This window comes from Tursiops truncatus, chromosome 5, assembly GCF_011762595.2.
Source record: "Tursiops truncatus isolate mTurTru1 chromosome 5, mTurTru1.mat.Y, whole genome shotgun sequence".
Lineage (NCBI taxonomy): Eukaryota > Metazoa > Chordata > Mammalia > Artiodactyla > Delphinidae > Tursiops > Tursiops truncatus.
The window spans coordinates 27,123,028-27,143,217 of NC_047038.1; the positions used below are offsets into that span (position 1 = coordinate 27,123,028).

At 36.5% G+C, this 20,190-nt stretch overlaps 1 protein-coding gene across 17 annotated transcripts in view; it reads right to left on the minus strand.

Moving 5' to 3' along the window:
• Positions 1-20,190, minus strand: part of ANK2 (ankyrin 2) — a 689,834-nt gene that overhangs the window by 229,457 nt on the left and 440,187 nt on the right. For 6 of the 17 annotated variants that reach the window (XM_073804951.1, XM_033856741.2, XM_073804952.1 and 3 more), the window contains exon 1: positions 13,651-13,996. The exons of 1 other annotated variant lie outside the window; for it this stretch is intronic. In XM_073804951.1, the coding sequence (XP_073661052.1) occupies positions 13,651-13,785 (135 nt within the window). In that variant the 5' untranslated portion in view covers positions 13,786-13,996. Of the gene's footprint in view, positions 1-13,650; positions 14,012-20,190 lie in introns of those variants that run through there. 10 more of the 17 variants (XM_073804956.1, XM_073804954.1, XM_073804946.1 and 7 more) reach the window with 4 other exon arrangements.

The following is a 20,190-nucleotide window of genomic DNA, read 5'->3' on the forward strand; positions in this document are numbered from 1 at the left end:
TTTCTTTAATGTTGCTAACCCAAGAGTTGTGACTTTAAGGGACTCAGTTACATTACTTGAAAATATTATTGCATATTATACTCGACAAGTGAATCTAGAGCAATGTCTCCATCACCATTATTTTTACTACCATGCACAGAAAAAAAAAATCAATCCCCACAGCACGGTAGGCTTCAAAGACAACATTTGTTCCTCTGTTTTCAAAGCAGCATGCAGACTTTTACAAGCTCGCACTGACATATTTTCCTGAGTGGGATTTAAACCTGGACTGCTTCCAAGGTAGATGAAACCTCTCTCAGCTGTTTTTAATTAATCACCACACCTGCTATTTAAATGTTGATTACACCTATAGAAATGATCATAGTAAATCTTATTTCCCCTGTAAAATCTTAGTAAAATGTACCCATAAAAAGTTCTCTCCTCCAAATTAATTGAAAAGCTAAATAAGTGTAGAATATTAAATAAAATAATAATTTGTTATGAAACCTAAAGAATACAGAAATACATATTCCATCAGAGCATTTATCTAAAACTATAAAACTTTCTAGGTTCTTTAGCTACTTTTTGGTTCTTACAATCTCTCTTCTCTTAAAAAACATAGGGGAATCATTATAAAAACATATACATATTCTCATAGAATATTTAAGAAATGAATTTAAAAAATCAGCCAACAGCATAGTCCCATTACTCAAACTTAACACTGCATATTTTGATGCATTTTCTTTTAGAATTTTTCTACACATACACTGTATCTGTGCATATAAATAATATTTTTACAAAGTTGGGATAATAATACTCTGTCTTCTACTTTTAAAAACTAACATTGCCAAATAAGTATTGCCTACAGCATTCAGAAGTCATGAAAGATATTCTAAATCTTATATAGTAGTTTACAGATAGGTTACAATTGTTTTTAGCTTTCCCTAATTATTTGTAGAACTAGTGCCTTTGTTTTCATTGTTGTACATAAGTCTTTGTCCTTGTCTTGATTGTGTCCATTGTTTAAATTCCTGAGGGTGGAATAATGATGTCAAAGGATATAGATTATTGGTACATATTGTAATATTGCAAAACTAACCTTGAGAGAGGCTGAAGCAAAAGATGCTACCATAACTGTTTGTGGAAGAGCCTGTCTCAACTTAATCACATGCTCAAATTTGCTTTGCTCAATTGATATGCCTATCTTAACGGTTTTGATTTACCTTTTTCATTTTTGAAGAGTTTAAAAGCTCAGTCATACATTTAATGTCTATGACAATTTTTATCTTCTTTGACTTGTCAACATTTTTTGTCCTTTCAGAGTTTCAAATGTCTCTTTTATTTTTAAAAACTTTATATAGACAAGATAACTCTTTTCCAAGTTTGTTATTTTCTCTTTAATATATTTTTTGCCTTTTACAAGTTTTAAATTCTATAAATTGAAAAGTATAAATTTAGATTTTTATTCCATTGCTTTCATGCCTTCCAACCCTGAAATCAATAAAAGACTTCTCATTTTCTTCTGGCTTAAAAAAAATTGCTTTTCTTTCCATTTAACTTTTAGTAATCTGAAATTTGTTTTGGTATGGGGCATAAGTGACAATCTTACTTGAAATTTTCCAAGCAGACAATTTTTTTCAATTGTTGAAAATCATTCAACCCAATTTAACTTCCCCTAATGTCTCCTCTTTACATTTCTCTGTCTTCGAAAAGTTAGTCTAATATAATGAGCTTCAAACTACTTTTTCAAGGAGAGTACAAATGCAGGGCTTTTAAAATGCATTTGAAAGTAAGAGATCAGCAACTTAAAACAATCACGTATATGTATAGACTACTGTTAAAAAAATCCTCATGGTAACCAAAACCCAAAAATCTATAACAAGTACACACACAAAAAAGAAAAAGGAATCTAAACATAACACTAAAGATAGTCATCAAATCACAAGAGAAGAGAACGAAAGAAGAAAGAAAAAATCTATCTTTGCAATCCTGGTTCTATCACTTACCATGAGTTGTGTGACCATGAGCAAAGTACTGAACTCAAATAAGCCTCAGTTTACTTGTCTATAAAATGTATAGGATTATATGGACTAAATTAGATACTATATGTAAAAATTCCTAAGAAGAGTACATTGGAATAGCACACACTCAATAAAAGTAAATTTTAATACTTGATTCACAGAGCTATCATAAGGAGTAAATGAAATTTATACATGTAAATGGTATGTGGAGCACCATTACAGAACCTGGCAAATAATAGGGGCTCAATAAATGATAGCTATTATTATTACTAATTAATATAGAACATCCCCTACATCTCCACATTTCATTTATTTATTTATTTTCTTTATTTTTTATTCTCCTGCTATTTTCCACATCTAAGTCAACTGTTGATCCTGAATAGAATAGATCTAGTCTCAATGCAAAATCAAGTGGTTAGGGGTAGACCAGAAAGCAGCCCAGTATCAATAACTTGGCTGACAGTGTTATGGCTAGGGTCTAACACGTAGCTCTAAACGCTTGGGTCACATTTTAAATAGAAATGAAAGCTGACATGTCCATCTGGATCACTGTTTAATTCTTCAAATAATTAATTGGTGAGTTTACACAAATCAACACCAAAGAAAAGACTGATTCTTTAATCTGTATTTATATATTATATAACAAAAGAAAGAACGAAAGAAAGAAAGAGCATGTAGACAGTAGAATTCATTATTTACTTTCGTGGAAGAAACTGATTTAATATTTAATTTTACAGGTCTTTTAGAAATGCATATATAATTTTTTAAACTGAAAATATACGGAGTGAATATTTGACACCTCACATTAGTTGATGTACTAAGAAATTTTAATGAGGCCAAAAGAACTTTGTTAATCATCTCTCACATGCTGCATGACTTTTTAGGCAGAAGTGCGGAATTCAGTCAGGAAATCGTACTGGACTTCAATTCCAAGAAAGGATCAAATCATTCAGAACAATCTTACTGTTCAAGCTGGCTGCTCAATGGTGGAATGAAATTCTGATTTTTAAAAAACTGGGAGACACATTTTCATAACAACATCTTATGTTGTTAGCGCCTAGATTTCTGATGGGAGTTTACAAGCTTAAACAATGAAAGGACTCTATATAGGCGTACAGCAATTATTAGTTTTAGGAAGTGGAGCTTAAATTTACTTTAAGTACTGTGATTTAAAATTACATGGCGATACAATGCAGACCCCTTCTTACTGTTAAGATAATGCATTGGACCGTAGGAGGCCCCATTTGCTGGCAGAGCAGCCTCCGTCCCCACGTGTCCTGTGTGGTCTTGGTGTCTTTAATTGCCAGTAAACAGAATTTGGCAATCAGTTGAATTAACCTGGATTAGAAGAAATTTAATATAATGTGAAGGGTTTTAATACTCTTATGCCCTTATGTGCAGTTGTTACATATTCAGCCCCGTTTCTTCAGTAAAGTCAACCTCTTAGAACATAAAGCAGTGGTTATCATACAATAATGCACTTAAGGGTTACTTAGAGATCATGCTTAATCTTGTTAAATAAATATTCTCAGCTCCCACCTCAGAGATTCTAATTCTGGAGGTCTGGAGTAGAGCTCAGCAAGCTACATCACTTTAAAACACCCCAAGTGATTCTTCTGATGTGGGCAGTTCATGGAACACACTTTGGAAGGTGATGACATAAGGGATTAACTAGACCTTTCATTCTATGTATTTGTTACACAACCCAAAACACTTTATCCCTGATGTCATCCTCGATCATTTAGGCAGTCAGAATGTATGATGTAAGAATGCATAGGGCTTCCCTGGTGGCGCAGTGGTTGAGAGTCCTCCTGCTGATGCAGGGGACACGGGTTCGTGCCCCGGTCTGGGAGGATCCCACATGCCGCGGAGCGGCTGGGCCCGTGAGCCATGGCCAGTGAGAGGCCCGCGTACCGCAAAAAAAAAAAAAAAAAAAAGAATGCATAAGAAGCTGAATATGATAAGCCAGTTTTTAAAGAAATAATTATGCATTATAGACATATGGACAATTTTGTGAAACATACACCTTACTAACAGAAAACTGTTGAATGTCTTTTACTTCTGAAAAAGGAGTTTTTCCTTTTGTAAATCTAAAGAAAAAATTATATGTGACGACCAGTGGTTTTCAAAAAGAAAAGAGCCACAAATTTTCCTATGTCCTTCTGTTTTACTAGGTGTCTTAGTACATGCTTTCTAACTAATTTCCTTCAGAAGGCTAACAATCCAGAAGGATACGATTCTAATGTAGCAAGTCTGAAGAGACTTCAACCGTAGTTTTGTTTTGTTTTGTTTTGTTTTGTTTTGCGGTACGCGGGCCTCTCACCGTTGAGGCCTCTCCCGCTGCGGAGCACAGGCTCCGGACGCGCAGGCCCGGCGACCATGGCCCACGGGCCCAGACGCTCCGCGGCACGTGGGATCCTCCCGGACCGGGGCACGAACCCGCGCCCCCTGCACCGGCAGGCGGACTCCCAACCACTGCGCCACCAGGGAAGCCCTCAACCGTATTTTTAACACATTATTTCTGCCTGGAGCCATCTTTTCCGTGATAAAGTGAGAATTCCTCATTAGACAAATTAACAATCTTAGATATTTAATTTTAAGTACATGATGTGTTTATTTAATAGAGTTGTTATACTAGATAGAGAAAGCGCTATGGTGTCAAGTAGAACATAAGATTATACTTCAAAGCCCCCTTTTGAAACTCACTGATAACTGAGGTAGGTAAAGAGTACAAAAAAATCCAAATTTTAAAATAATATGTCAGCAACATTTATAATTCATCAAAAACACTGTTTCAACTCACAATCTCTACTATTCAACACCTGGCTTTCACATAGCTTTTAGATACAATTCATTAGCTCAAAGATGCCATTGAAATGATTATACTTCCGATGATCGTTGTAGTATTTTTTACACCTTATAAGCAAATTTTCAAGAAAGGTACAAAACAGTTTTACTATAGTCACATAAGCCCATACAAATATGACGTGAATGTAAGCTTTGAAAAGTCAAACTCTTAAAAGTCTGACAATGAAATGTAATATAATATGCCCCAAATTTCAAAGAGAAGCCTTTAAATGAAAATGAAGGAACCAGTAGCTATTTCTTATGGCAAAATAAATTTTAAGTTTCACCCATTAAGAAGGCATTCAATCCAAACCAGCAACTGAAAGTGGGTAAGAAACAGCAGATGTCTGTGTGGGAAGGAAGCAAAATATGGTTGAAAAGACAGCTCTCTCTCCACAGAGTATTCTCAGCTCTACCATACATGTGACCCTGAAAAAGCCACTGTATATCCAGTAGAACCAATGTTATTAAATACAGAAGAAAGACTTAAAATTATTACATAGTTCAAATTATGTTTGGTTTGGATGAACCTCATAAGGAAAATATAATGGAAATAGTATTAGATATTGATTGTTTATATTATAATAATAATTCCTCTTATCACAGTGTAATATTTCACTGAAAGGCATCTATTGCATTTTATGTACAATTTCATATAGAGATTGCATAATAATTCAAGGAATTATTATAGTAAATATGTTTTATACAATTAATATTTCACAGCAGTAATGTATGTGCACTTGCAGTAGGGTACATTTTTTTTTGAGCAGAAGGTTATAATTAAATCTTCTTAGTTTTAATTCTTAGTTTTTCCAGGTTCTTTAAATATTTTTAGAAATGCCTTTTGTATCTCTATCACTTTTTCAATTTTCACAGCCTTTGGTTTCATCTGGGGGCTTGTCACCTGCAGCTGGAAAATGCCCACAACTAGATTCACTATCGTGGGTGGTTTCTTAGTCATTAATTTATTCAAGTTTTCCAAAAATATTTATTGAGCATCTGTTAGGCACTAGGTGCTTGGTTAGGCACTGCAAAGAGAGTGGAGCTTCTGATACGCAAACCACAACCTAATTGGTTCTCCTAAAACAGCCTTTGTCAGTGGTCTTTCAGTAGAACAGAGTCCAAATTCTGAAGCTTGGCCTATGAAGCTCTTGATAGTCTGATCCCATGTATATTAACCAAATTTCATGAATTACACATGTGTCCAAAAAAAAAAGGTGTTACAGCAATGGGGATTCATAACATTGCTTCTCTCATTCTAATGTTACTATTGACTCCAAGACTGAGATTGTGATCTGCTCATAATGCTTCAAGATTTGACTTTTCTGTAACCCTCTGAGACTGAGTTGTCATTCTCAGGTATTCCACAACACCCTGTGCTTTCTCACCACACTGTAACACCATATTGGGACTCCTGCTTTGTCCATCCTTGGATTACGCTCCTTCAAGCCAAAGTTGCAGGTCTTATTCATCTTGGTAAACCCAGTGCCTGGCACTTAATAAATGCTCAGTCAATGCTTACTGAATGTGCCTTCTTCCCAACAGGAACCAAGATTGTACTCTGTTTCCAAGATCCACTGTAAGCTAGCACATCTATACAATGGAATACTACTTGGCCATAAAAAAAGAATTAAATTTTGCCATTTGCAGCAACCTGGACAGACTTTACGGGTAATATGCTAAGTGAAATAAGTCAGACAGAAAAAGACAAATACCGTATGATATCACTTATATGCGGAATCTAAAAAATACAACAAACTAGTGAGTATAACAAAAAAGCAACAGACTCACAGATATAGAGAACAAATTACTCATTACCAGTGGTGGGGGGGGAGCAAATTAGGGGTGGGGATTAAGAGGTGCAAACTACTAGATATAAAATAAATAAGCTACAAGGATATATTATATAGCACAAGGAATATAGCCAATATTTTATAACTATAAATCGAGTATAACCTTTAAAAATTGTGAATCAGTATGTTGTATACTTGAAACTTATGTAATACTGTACACCAACTCCACTGCAATAAAAAATTAAAAATAAAAATTTAAAAAATCTACTACAGGCTCTAACTTCTCCATTAGCAGAATGGATGTTCAAAATATTTAACAACTGGTACAGTTCACACACCAGCCTATTACAATGGACACTGTCTGTAGCACTGGAGGAAGGTGGTCCTGGAGGCCCCTAGCTGGTCCAGGCATCATTCTTCTATTTGTTCATTTGGGGGTTGGAAGTGGACTGGGGAATCCTGAGGATGGGCTCCATGTAGCCACAGTAGAAGGAGCAGCTTGGTGGGCTCACAGAAGTGGCTATTTAATTAGTATGCATGGAATCATTTCAAAGTATAAACAATTGGTACAGCTGTTCTGCTCCATACTAGCTGAATCTCAGCCCTGTCCATGAGACATTCCCAAAACAGTATGTATGATCTGTACCGTTCCTCTTCTTCCTTGTCATCTTTTAGGTACTCATTTCACCACTCACACTGCCACCTACTCTCCTATTGACTTTAATAGTTAATTAATTACATGTGGGTAAGTCCTGCTTCTAAAACTAGATTGAAAGTTCCTAGACGACAGAAGCCATATCTTATGTTCTTTCAATATTTATCTTTAAATAAATTATCCAAAAGCTACATAACCATGCTCTATATCATTTCATATTTTTAAAAATGCTTTACCAGAATGATTTTCAGCATACTCTTGGACCTTTTTAGGGTTAATAACAAAACTATAGGGAGAAAATTTTCTTATAACAGCTATAAAAAAGGCTACCAAAGATAATGTTCACAATATCATTTAAAGTCTCTTATTTCTATCCTCTTAGAACTCAAAATTGAAGAAAAGTTTAACTCTCTTGACATACTGTGTGCTTCATAGATAGGGAACCATCTCTCTTTCACACACACACACACACCGTGAGCACGCGCGCGCACACACACACACACACACACACACACCACTCCACCTTAGTAAATAGCACCATCTTGTACCCAGTTGCTTAAGCCAATAACCCCTTCTCTTTCTTTCAAGAGCCAAAACAAGCCTTCAATAAAAACAAAAATACATCTGGAATCTGATCACTTCTCTCACCACCACTGTTAACACCCTAATTTAATCCTACGTCATCGTTCACCTCAGGGGTTTCTGGGACAGCTTAAGTTGGCCTCCCTTGATGGAATTTACAATCCATTCTCCACCAAGCAGAGATAGAGAGACAGAGACAGAGAGAGATAGAGACAGAGGCACAGAGAGGGAGGGAGGAGGAGAAAGCTCACACGAGAGAAAGATCTTTTGAAGCATAAATGAGGTTCTCCTATTTCTCTAAAACCCTCCAGAGGTTTCCCACTGTACTTTGAATGAAATCCAAAGTCCTTTACCAAGGCCCCCTACATTTAGAAAGAAATCTAAACTTCTGCCAAGGTAAGCCTGTACCTGCCTCTCAGACCTCATTGCCAGCCCCTTTCTTCTCTGTTCACAATGCTGCAGCCATGCCTTTTTGTCCCTTGGACTCACCCGGCACATTCCTACCTCAGCTGGGCAGCACACTCCCCCCACCTCCCTATGCAAGTTTAATGTTTGTCTCCCCCTACTCTGTCTCATCCACATATGTCCAGCATTTAGATCGATACCTAGCTCAATAAATATTTGCTGGTTGACTTACTACCTTTTGATTCAGCACAGCAGAAAAGTACTACATTGTTTTCACAAAAACACCAGAATTCAATGCCTATGGGCTAAGGTCACAAGAAAATGTATACAATAACAAGAAGGCTGAAATAAAGAAGATAAAATTTTTTTACTATAACTGAAAAAATGTTTAAATAAATGAATCAAGAAAATAAAAATCTCTGAGAAAAAAACTGGTAAAACAAGGAGGATAACAATTTAAAAGTCATCTAGGACAGATAATCTAAGTAATATTTGTGATGAAGCGTCACATTTATGGTTTTGCTCTTGGGACAAAGCAAATTAATCTGATATGGTAAAGAAACTACAGTGAATATATGTCCATGCCACTCTCTCACTTTGTCACAGCTTACCCTTCCCCCTCCCCATATCCTCATATATACACTACCAACTACCAAACGTAAAATAGATAGCTAGTGCGAAACAGCCACATAGCCCAGGGAGATCACCTCGGTGCTTTGTGACCACCTAGAGGGGTGGGATAGGGAGGGTAGGAGGGAGGGAGATGCAAGAGGGAAGAGATATGGGAACATATCTATATATATAACTGATTCGCTTTGTTATAAACCAGAAACTAACACACCATTGTAAAGCAATTATACTCCAATAAAGGTGTTAAAAAAAAAAAGAAACTACAGTGAAAAGTACATGATCTCAATGCAAGACAAATATAAAGAACACTTAGACCAACATGCAAATCTATAAATGATGCCATGACAAAAATACAAGCCAAGAAGAACAAGAAATGAAGATCTATTCCTGACGCTGTTCTAGTCTGCACTTTACCAAAGCATGGTCAAGAAGCCGCCTCTCTGGAGCCCGCTTAGCCCTTGCATGGCTTTGCGGACTCATGTCCCAGACAGAGCTCCCCTAAGAATCCAGGACAAAATCTATAAAGCATCTCTGAGAGCTTCTTCTTTCATAAATAAAACTGGAATATATATACCCATCATCTGTAAAAAGGAAAAGGAAAAGGTATCTGAGAGATCATGCAGTTTTCCCTTCTGTGATCAACAAAAATTTTAGAAATATCACTAGGACTTACTCTGAATAAGAATTTTAGTACAGCTGAATTTTGTTCTCAACTCTCTACTACCCCACATGCTTCCTCTTTTTGTAACTGTCAAGCTGATTGTGATAATAGCAGATCTTGGAGTCCTTTAAGGACTAATGTAAGAGGCAACCACATTTCAGAGGAAAACCCTAACATAGGCTCATAAGCCTTACATCTTCATTAGGAAGGCAGACATTTTTTCTCAGTAGATTTGGAATAAGGTCTCTCTGGGAGTAGAGTTCTCTCGTGCCCTCAAAGTTTGAGTGAAGGGAGGGATGGACTTGGGAATACTCACAACACAGGGGTTGGAGTCCAGTGTAGTTCTTTATCTGTGGTCGGGGGTGAGAGTCTGCCCTGAAGGTTTGCCTACTCTTTTTCTCCATGCAAATATCTCCCTGCTACTAGAGTCCTGGCTGCACCAGCAAAATGAAAAAGACACACTGTAACTAGTTTGAAATGTATTTCCAAATTGCTTTCCAAATATTTAGAAAAATTTACAGCATACCCTGGAACGTCTACCCGTCTCAACACCCTCTTCTAAGACTGAATATTATTATATTTTATATTTTTGTTAACAGAATATTTTATTATTGTTTTAATGTATATCTTTACAAAATAGGAAAAGAATACTAAAATTAATATTTAGTGACTGAAAAATTTAGCAATCAAAAATTTAATAATAGAAAAATTTAGCAATTGTTGGAAAACAGCCAGGTCGATTTGTTGCCCTACTGTCTAAGGCTGCGTTTGCTCTACAACCAACAGGGCTGAGAAGCAGCAACAGAGACCACGTGCCCACAAAGCCTATAACATCCACTCTCGGACCCTTTACAGAAAGAGTTTGTTGGACTTGGCTCTAGAATTTAAGTATTAATTTGAATACACATTATAAAATATTATTTGTCCAGTTATAGAACTTTAAAATTTTGTGGTATATTAGCTGTTCATCATTTTTGCTATAATCTTTTTTTTTTTTTTAATATGTATTTATTTATTTTGGTTGTGCCAGGTCTTAGTGGCAGCAGGCGGGCTCCTTAGTTGCAGCTCCAGGATTCCTTAGTTTTGGCTTCCCGGCTCCTTAGTTGCGGAACACGGGCTCTTTAGTTGCAGCATGTGAACTCTTAGTTGGGGCATGCATGTGGGATCTAGTCCCCTGACCAGGGATCAAACCTGGGCCCCCTGCATTGGGAGTGCAGAGTCTTATCCACTGTGCCACCAGGGAAGTCCTGCTATAATCTTTTAAAGTTACTTTAAAACTTAGGAAATTATTACATTGCCACAATAATATTTAGTTTCATTTTCTACTTTTTTGTGGTATAATTTCTGGGTTTAATTATGTAACATATCTGGAAATAATTATTGTCTGATTTTTTTATCTTATAAAAAATGTATAAGCCTATTAAGTGGAATTTCAAATATGCACATACCATAATATGGTTCTAGAAGAAATTATTTTTGTTCGCTTACTTTCAACAATTCCTGGTAACTGATTTATTCCTCATTGCTATACTTATATATACAAACAAATGTCAGATTATTCAAAATTCTAAATAAAACTTATAGAAAAGAATGAAGTATAAATTTACATAAAGCCCAGAGTTTTAGAACTTTAAATTTATATTTTTTTTCCATGAGTTTAGTTCCGATTATGAATAAACCTGGAAATTTATTTAGTTGAAATTTTTGTCCCCCAAACACAATAAACTCTATGAAACATTTCTAAGTTAATTTCCAGAAGAAAAAAAAATGCTAAGGACCTGTGTTTCTGTTTTTCCCCCAAAAAAAAGATTATTATAAAAATAAAAGTTAGTAAGTTCTGAACCTCTTAACTTAATCATTAATAATGACAAGCATGAATGATGAAAAGGGACTAATTATGAAATGCACCTAGATGATGTAAGGAGTGAGTGGCTTCAGTCTTACAGTACCCATTTAAAAGTAAAGAAAGATGATAGATTTCTTAAATTTGGGAAACTTAAAGCTAGACAGAACCACATATTTTGCTTGTCATCTTTGGTATTAGCTTTTTTTTTGCCCATGTCTAAAGTGGTGAAATCCTGAGTAAAATATCACTTCAGAAAGTAGGCAACAGGTGCATTTCCACTTCTACCATACCTTTCCATGTCACAACAATCATTATATGCTCCTGTCCATAAAATCTTTGACAGAAGAGATTATCCAATGATCAGCAGGTTATATTATTTAATTCAGAGAAATCAGATTGTAGTAAATTTTTAAATATCAACTCAAATTTTTTTCAGGGCTAATATCCATATTAAAATGGATAGGAGGATTTTAACAAGGGAATGATATCGCTATTGATTATTTCTTCTTAAAACGTTTTTAATCATTTTCTGAACTCGAAAGTTTTGAATGAATTTCTTATTTCAGCCCTTGGATCTAAAAATCACGCTAAATCTTGCTCTTCTTTACCCAAAAGAACCTATCAGTGCATCAAAATATCATCACTTCTGTTCTCTATGTTTTAAAAATAGGCTTTTATATTTAATTTTTAAAGTACCTCTAATTTATTTTCATGCTTTACATTTTTCTTAATGGTTTTTAAGAGGTGAAAACAGGGAATACACTTGTGTAGCTTAAAAATATTGAGGGAATTATTAACTAACATTTTAAAGAATGGTCTCAATGTTAAATTAATGAAAAAAATTCCTAGAAACTACCTTTTAAGCAAGGTAGCCACTTCTTGGAGAATATATTCATATACTGCAACTAAGCAAGCTTGTAGAGCTACTAAATAGTTACCCAAAAGTTCACCTTTTTTCGCCCCTTCAGTCCAGAAATTGCACTTGAAGTGGCCGCTCAGAAATCCCGAATGATGCTGCTGGTGGATGTGGATAATTTAAACCATAAAACCATAACCCAGAAAGAGAACTGCAACAGCCCCTGGTCACAAACCTGGGCGGTGTGGTTGTTAAGGCAGGTGTCCTCCCTCCCCACCTTTTTGCTTAATCTCTTGCCTGGGGTGGCTTCTTTCCAATTCGGGAAGCACCGTCCTCATTTGCACTACAGTGCTGACAGACTTTCTTTTCACTGCAGCTATCTGGAAACACTGGCTCTGCACGTTGTTCTTACTGGTAAGTTCTTAGTTTCTCTTTCAGTTTCACTGTGGTCTGACAGAATTTCAATGCTACGAAATTATGAAATTCATCCAGCTCAGAGTAAAAGCCAAAGAGAGTAGGGAGTCACCTCAAAGTCCTCACTCCTGGAAATATCAGGCACACACTTCAAAGTACAGAGTATGTTTCTCTGATTCAGAAATCTTCCTTATCTTAGTTCCATGGCTACGCTCTGAAATACATGACTTGCAATAAGGTCAAATTCCTGCATCTGACAGATCAAAGATAAACTTTATCCTCCAGCAAATAGGAAAATCAAAATATTTCAGAAAGATTTTTGGCCCTCCCCCCCCAAAAAAATCACAATAAGCCTTTGTAATCATTTTAAGAAACATACCATGACTATGAATTATTAAAGTCTGAAAGTCAACTTAGGTATTTGATGGCTCGACTTTTAGGCCTCTGCACAAAATATTATCATCATAATCAGAACAGTATTTAAAGGGCTTTTCACTGAAGTTAGTTAAATATTAGAAGAAGAATGCCTTTATAGGCTGAAACTGGGAAGTTAGTACGTGCTTTTTAATCCTAATGAAAAATGAACTATGAATATATAAACAGGCAAAATAATTTAACAGCCTGAATGTAAGTGAATCTCTGCAACATTGCTGCAAGTCACTCCATAATAAAATATATGTTCAGCTTTGGACAAAACTTAATTAAAGAGACGGCATCCTTGCTTATTCCCAAATGTCAGTTCATAGCTAAAACCAGCTCAGAAGGAACAAACATGAACATTGCAGAACACGAAGAGGAAACAGCAGCAGGCCACTGAATCAGAGGCAGTCAGCTGGTTTGATCACATTGGTTTTATTCTGTCAACTTCCTTCCAGGAAGTTTAGAGTTTTAACCAATGAGGTCCAATGTTGATTCTTGGGCCACCATCCTCCTCTCCTCCAGTCTGTGACTTAGAACTTACCCGCACCCCAAGTTCTTTGGTGTCCTCGCTGTTACAGCCGTAGTAGTCTGGGGTTTTGTCCAATTCCTGCAAGTGTCCCTGTGCTCTTACACTCTTATCCGCATGACAAGACGGGCAGAGAGCTGCATTACCCATCTCAGTTCTACGGTTCCTGCTGTCAGTGGGGCCGTCCTTGCCCTCTGTGCTCTGTCCAGGGCCCCCAGGGGGACACTAACGTGGCCGATTCATCCAGACGATCCTGGGTTCCTCTGCTCAGTTCCCCTACACGCCCCTCACCAGTTCTCCCCATCTGCTGGCTGGCTTGCTGGTGTCAGAGAGAACTCAAAACCCGAGCAACTGCAGGCTGCCTTCAGTGACCATTTCCAATTCAGGCTCTGCCAGTCTATTTTTACACCTACCAGGCCAGCTATGCATGTCAATGGAGTGAGGGGGGGCGAGGCCAGGGGGGAGCAGGGGAGGGGGCAGTGTTGTTTTGTTTTTCACCATGCAAGCAGCCTCCTTTACACATGGACTGAAGTTCCTGCTGTGTAAAATGTCTCTACATAGGAGAATTTTTGCATTACTCAATGAATGTCTTTGATTTTCCCCCTCTCGGTCTTCCTGTTCACAAAGAACACTAAAGTTGCTAATGACCTCACTTCACCAGTATAACAGGTAAAAATTACTTTTGTCATTGCTTAAACCAAGAAGGATTCACTTGGCTTACAGATTTCTTTTTCATAATCATTTACAGAAAACAATTAGCCATCCTTGCAGCATTTAAAATTCACTGGAAACACATCAATCAAAATGGCTCATTTTATACCAGTATGGATGTTTTAAATTTAATAAGTTATCCACGGTTTTTCATTATTCATGAGTGTTCCAGTAAGAACAAACATTTTGCTTCATTTATAATTCTTTTTAATTTTTACTATTTTGAAAATGTTTCCCTCAGCTTTACAATAGATAATCAAGGATGGATGGCTTTCAAGGGGAGGGGAAAAAAAAAAAAGAATGGCTTTCAATATGATACATACTATCTTTGAAACCATATTACAGATTTTGAAAGAAATTGTTTCCCACTGAGATGAGCACAGCAAACACACCACAGATTTTTTTTAACATCTTTATTGGAGTATAATTACTTTACATTGTTGTGTTAGTTTCTGCTGTATAACAAAGTGAATCAGCTATACGTATACATATATCCCCATATCCCCTCCCTCTTGCATCTCCCTCCCACCCTCCCTATCCCACCCCTCTAGGTGGTCACAAAGCACCGAGCTGATCTCCCTGTGCTATGCAGCTGCTTCCCACTAGCTATCTATTTTACATTTGGTAGTGTATATATGTCAATGCCACTCTCTCACTTCGTCCACTTAGCCTTCCCTCTCCCCACACCATAGATTTTTGAAGCCAATTATGATACTTTTAAAAATCAAGACTTTGTTATAGACTATTACGGGTTGAACTTCATTCCCCCATTGAATTTCCTCTACAACATTATATATCTAATTATTTTAATAGTCCTGTACTTCTTCATTTGTTATTTGTTTTGTGTGTGCATATTTTCTCCTCCAAATAGGTTTTAAACTCTTCACTGGTAGGGTCCAGACTCGATTATTGTATCATCCACCCATATGTTACATATTAAATATTAAATGTTTAAGAAATGTACTGAAATGAAAGTGATCATTTGGGGAAAACAGGAAGTAGAAGATATCAATACTTAGGAATTAACCACATTACATTTGATAGAACTCACCTTTCAATTTGTCATTTTTTGAAAAAAGTAAAAATGCTTTGTCGTTTTTTTGTTAAAAACAGCATTCCTGAAAGAGTCCATCACTCTATATTGCTGTCCAAAGCCCTATGAACTCAAATCTGCAATTGGCACTTTTGGATTGTTGATTTCCACAAGAGCCCCACAATGCTTTTTTACCAATCCTGTTTTGAATAACTCTTTATCCCAGAGTTCACGAGCCTAGAGTATGTTACTAAATATTGGAGCCCTACACGTCAGTATCTAAGGCATTATCAGCATTCAGTGAAATTATTTTTACCTTTCAGCTATAGGTGAAGATACTGTTTAAACCCTTCTAAAAAAATTAATTGACTGAACCAACAATATTAGGACAACGATGGAGGGGTGGAGATGATTTCTCCATTCACATTAAAGAGGAGCATAGTCTAAACATTTAAGATATTAAAGATTTGGGTGAAAGTATTAAAAAAGATGGAGCTTCAGTATCAGTAACGAGATTAGACTGGTAGCTGAGATGTATCAAGCAAAGCCTTCCAAGTTGCCTGAATTATTCTTATAGACTAAACTAATGATTTTGTATAATGTGGTAATTTTTCATCAAACGTTCCATATACTTTGAACCATGTACTGTAGGAATTCAGTAAGCTATGATGTTTAATGATGTGGTTACAAACTCTACCAAAAGGATATGTTTTAATTTTTCCTATCTTCTCTAGAAGAAGGTTCATAAAGCCGTATGATGCCTTACAAAGTCTCAAGACAGCTGCTTCTTCCTGAATATATATGAACTATTTTATTCAAAATAGAAACCAATATCTCACCAACCGTTTACATTTACGCACATTTAGAATTAGTAAGTTGACTATTTTTAAAATTTAGCAGTCTTTTGATATAAAATCATGCAACTTAAAAATTGGAAGCAAATCCTGAAAATTCTCTCTAGCCTCCCCCTCTCATTGAGCTGTACTTATACATATAAAAGAAATATTTAACCACTCCGGATTGGGAAAGATGTTCCTAGGTGCTTCATAAATACTTCTACAGTGCTTTAACAGCATGAATTGTTTCCTGGCGTGTTTCTGTTGCGTTAATACATTACCCATTCTACCACTGTGTCTTTTGCTTCTCTTTCAGCCAAGCATGCATCTCCCTTCCTCTACCAGTACAAGTTCACCGGCTTTTTCAAAACTCATCTTATTCAAAACTCATCTTAAAATTCACTTTCCCCTGGAAGTCTTAATGACACCTCTGTTAGTCTCTTAATTTGTTCTATCTTTTTGAATAAAGTTGAGACTACTATCAGCTCTTGTCTTTTTACATAAAATGCCTCATCTCTCTCACTGACCTTCTCACAGAAGTAAAGCACACACAGGAGTATTAAATGTTTGTTAAGTAAATGAATAAAAGGCAGCCCCAAATAGGAGCACAGTATCAATATTTAACTGGCCTACACTGACCTAAACGTCTCCTTTTACACATTAACAGTAACAGATTTGAAAATTATAAACACTTTAAGCATAACAAATCTTTAATTTTATTTCCAGATTTGCAATAAACACCCCTTTTAGTGTTTGGAAAAATATTCACATTGTTTGGGGTGTATTTTCCTAGAAAGTAATTTGTAGTGCTTTGTTACAAGAGAAAAAAAAGTCTAAAAGTACACTGAATTATAAACCAACAAAGAAACATGTTGACAACTCTTAGAAGATACTTTTTCTAAGTGACTAGCCATCAGTCTTCTACCCTTCTCTCCCTTCATCCCAGGGAAATCTTCTCATTCTTTCCCTAGTAGAGAAACTTCATGCTTGTTGAAGATAACATCCATGCTCCTATCATTTGGGCTGCCCAAAATACACCCCATAGTGGTACCAAAATCTCACTGCTAAAGTTGAATGCCTAAAGAAGAATGAGCAAAGACAGGTACACACCGCTTGTGCTCCTGTGATTGCTGAAATTTTCTATTTTCTGGCTGAACAGATTTAAATTATCGACCTGGAAGATATGATAGTTACGAAAACATAACTTGCAATGAACAGCTTTCACATTTGTGATCACTCCAAACTTTGCCAATGGTCTGATGTTTTCAGCCTGATCAAAACCAAGGAGGAGAAGGGTCCACAGAAGAGGGCATTACTTCAGAAGTTAAAACATTTCCAGTTTTACCCCTAGTGCTTAACTAAGAGTGGCGCCTGACAGGTCTGTCACAAAGGCTTGGGTGATGTGACAGCCTATATACCTAACATTGTGTCACATAGAAGGCAAGATTAGCAAATACTGTGCAGCACCCATGTCTTAATAATGTGCCTGCAGACTACTGGGATCTCTGTGGACATAACAAGGGACATGTTTTCTGCCAGGGCAGAACAATGTCACCACTGTTTCTCAAAAATGCTTCAAAGTCATTAGGGCAAATTACTCAGAAAGCAAATATTTGCATGTTTGGCCACACTTGGAGCAGGATACTTGAACTTAGTATACGATATAGAAAGTGAAATTCAAGACCCCCCGTGCTGTGACATATTTGCAATATCTTCTTAAATTCCCAAGCACTTTTACTGGTATTATTTCATCTGTATTGCTGTGTTTCAAATCCATCAAAAGAGAGAAGTGATTAAGGACTGAGAACAAAGGCCAGCTTCTCAGCTGTAATCTTCTGAAAGTAGCTACTAAGGTCCCTATGACAGCAAATCTGAAAACCATCCATTGCAGTTTTAAATTTCACCTCTTAAGTAAGAAGCAATGATTACAGAATCATCAGAAAACTAACACCTTGGAAAAGGAATAACTGTCACAGTTCTATAATTTAGCCTAAAGAGTTAGATCACAGCTCCTGCAGAGGTGTGAAAGGACCTCTTAGCTAGGAGTAACTAATCCCAAATTTTGGTTCTACCACTAAGTTACCTGTGTGGATGTGTGTAATCTTTATCAAATCTGGGCTTTCATTTTCTCTTTTTTTAAAATAAGGGGGTTAGACTGAATGATTGCTAGATCCTTTCCAGCTCTGAAGTTCTTTACTTCTATGAAACAGAACTTGTTAACACTTGAACATAACATCTAACACGAGGTGGTGTCTGAAGCTGACCATCTATTTAGTTTGTTAGCGTGAAAAACAAACAAACAAAAAGGATAAGAACTACTCAGTGTCTTGCATCATGGGTTCCTGTGCTAGGAGCTGACTATGATCCGTAGCATTTCCCTGGGAGACTCACAAGGAAAGATGAAAGGACCACAGTGTGAAATGCGACCAACTCTTTGTTGGGATCCGGAGCTCTTTTCCAGGATGTAGACTCCTTTGCTCTTGCCCCACCCTTCCTGAATATTAGCCCCACTGAGAAACTTCAAACATTTTGGAAACCACACCCTGCCAGTTTTCTACATCTCACAATTTGTAATAGAACTTTCACTCTGAATGGTCTCACTCACCAAAACGGACATGGTAGGGCAGCTTTATAGGACTTTGTAGAACAAGTTTTTGCAAATCAACTGCAAACACTAGTAGGGGTTTTATTCTCCTTCAAATATTTTGATTCACTTGTTCCTAAAGGGCAAGTGCTATCATATTAAAAATACTGAAAAAAATATTTTGCCGAAAGTCTTTAAAGTGGCAAATCAGGAAGAAAATTTCACTCAGAGTCACGGAAATTAATTTTTTCCTCTCTTCCAAGTTGTAAGGGTTATTCAAGAGTATCCATCACACAGATGAAAAAAGTCAAGGTAGAGTCTCCCTTAATCTAACCTATCATGTACAAAATGCACTGTTCTAACATGATATTCAGTTAACACTTTGTATTTTGCAGATCATTGTTAACATGTAAGATTTACGTTCCCTTTGCTGAATTTAGAAATCTGCTTAGATTATAAAACATCTCTCCCTTTCCTCTTTTTCTCCCCACGGTAGTCATAATTCAAACCTACCCAGTATCCATTCTGTACTACGTCCTTAGTAGCAGAGTCCTGGGTATTCTGCCTAACCAAAACCTTACATTTCCTAGTCTGCACTTCAGATAAAGTTGTGCATTAGGATTTAAGAAGAAGTGGGAAGAGAGTCCTAGGAAAGCTCTTTAATGGTGTGCTCCCTTTTGCCCTTCCCCCTTTCTCCTTCCCATTGCCTGGGATGTGGATATGATAGCTGGCACTCTAGCAGCCATTGGGACCATGAGGTGACCTTGAAGATGGAAACCTATGCTAAACACTGTGGAACAACAAGATAAAAGAAGTCTGGATCTATAAGAAGTTGAGGTTATATATTATAATCTCTAGGGTAGCCACTAAAAAATATATATATATAATTAAGAAATTCAAAGAGAAAAAAAATGGAACAATAAAAAATAGTTGATTAATTCAAAATAAGGCAAAGAAGAATAGGAAAAAGAATATAACAAGTGGGACCAATGGCATACAAACAGTAAAAAGGTGGCAATAAACTCAACTAAATCACAAGCCTAAATGGTTGCTGGAATCCAAGCTATCATACCTACACACTGACCCAACATGGGAAAATCTGAGCCTCCATAAGGATAATAAAAGCACTGGGTTGAAACTAAAAAAAAAAAAAAAGACTGTTTTGGTCAAATGTATTTATCTGATTAAACTAATATTTCGTTACTCTTATTGTGTGCAAAATTCTCCATGCCCAACCACATGAAACCAAGGACAAGTTCTTCTAACTTTGGGAATCACTGACCTGTGGAAATAAAACTGGAACATTTTGTGCAACAACAGAGGCAGCATGTTATTTTCTCCCAGGTCTGGGTACATTCAATATCATTTCTTTGGCTAAAAGTTAAATATGT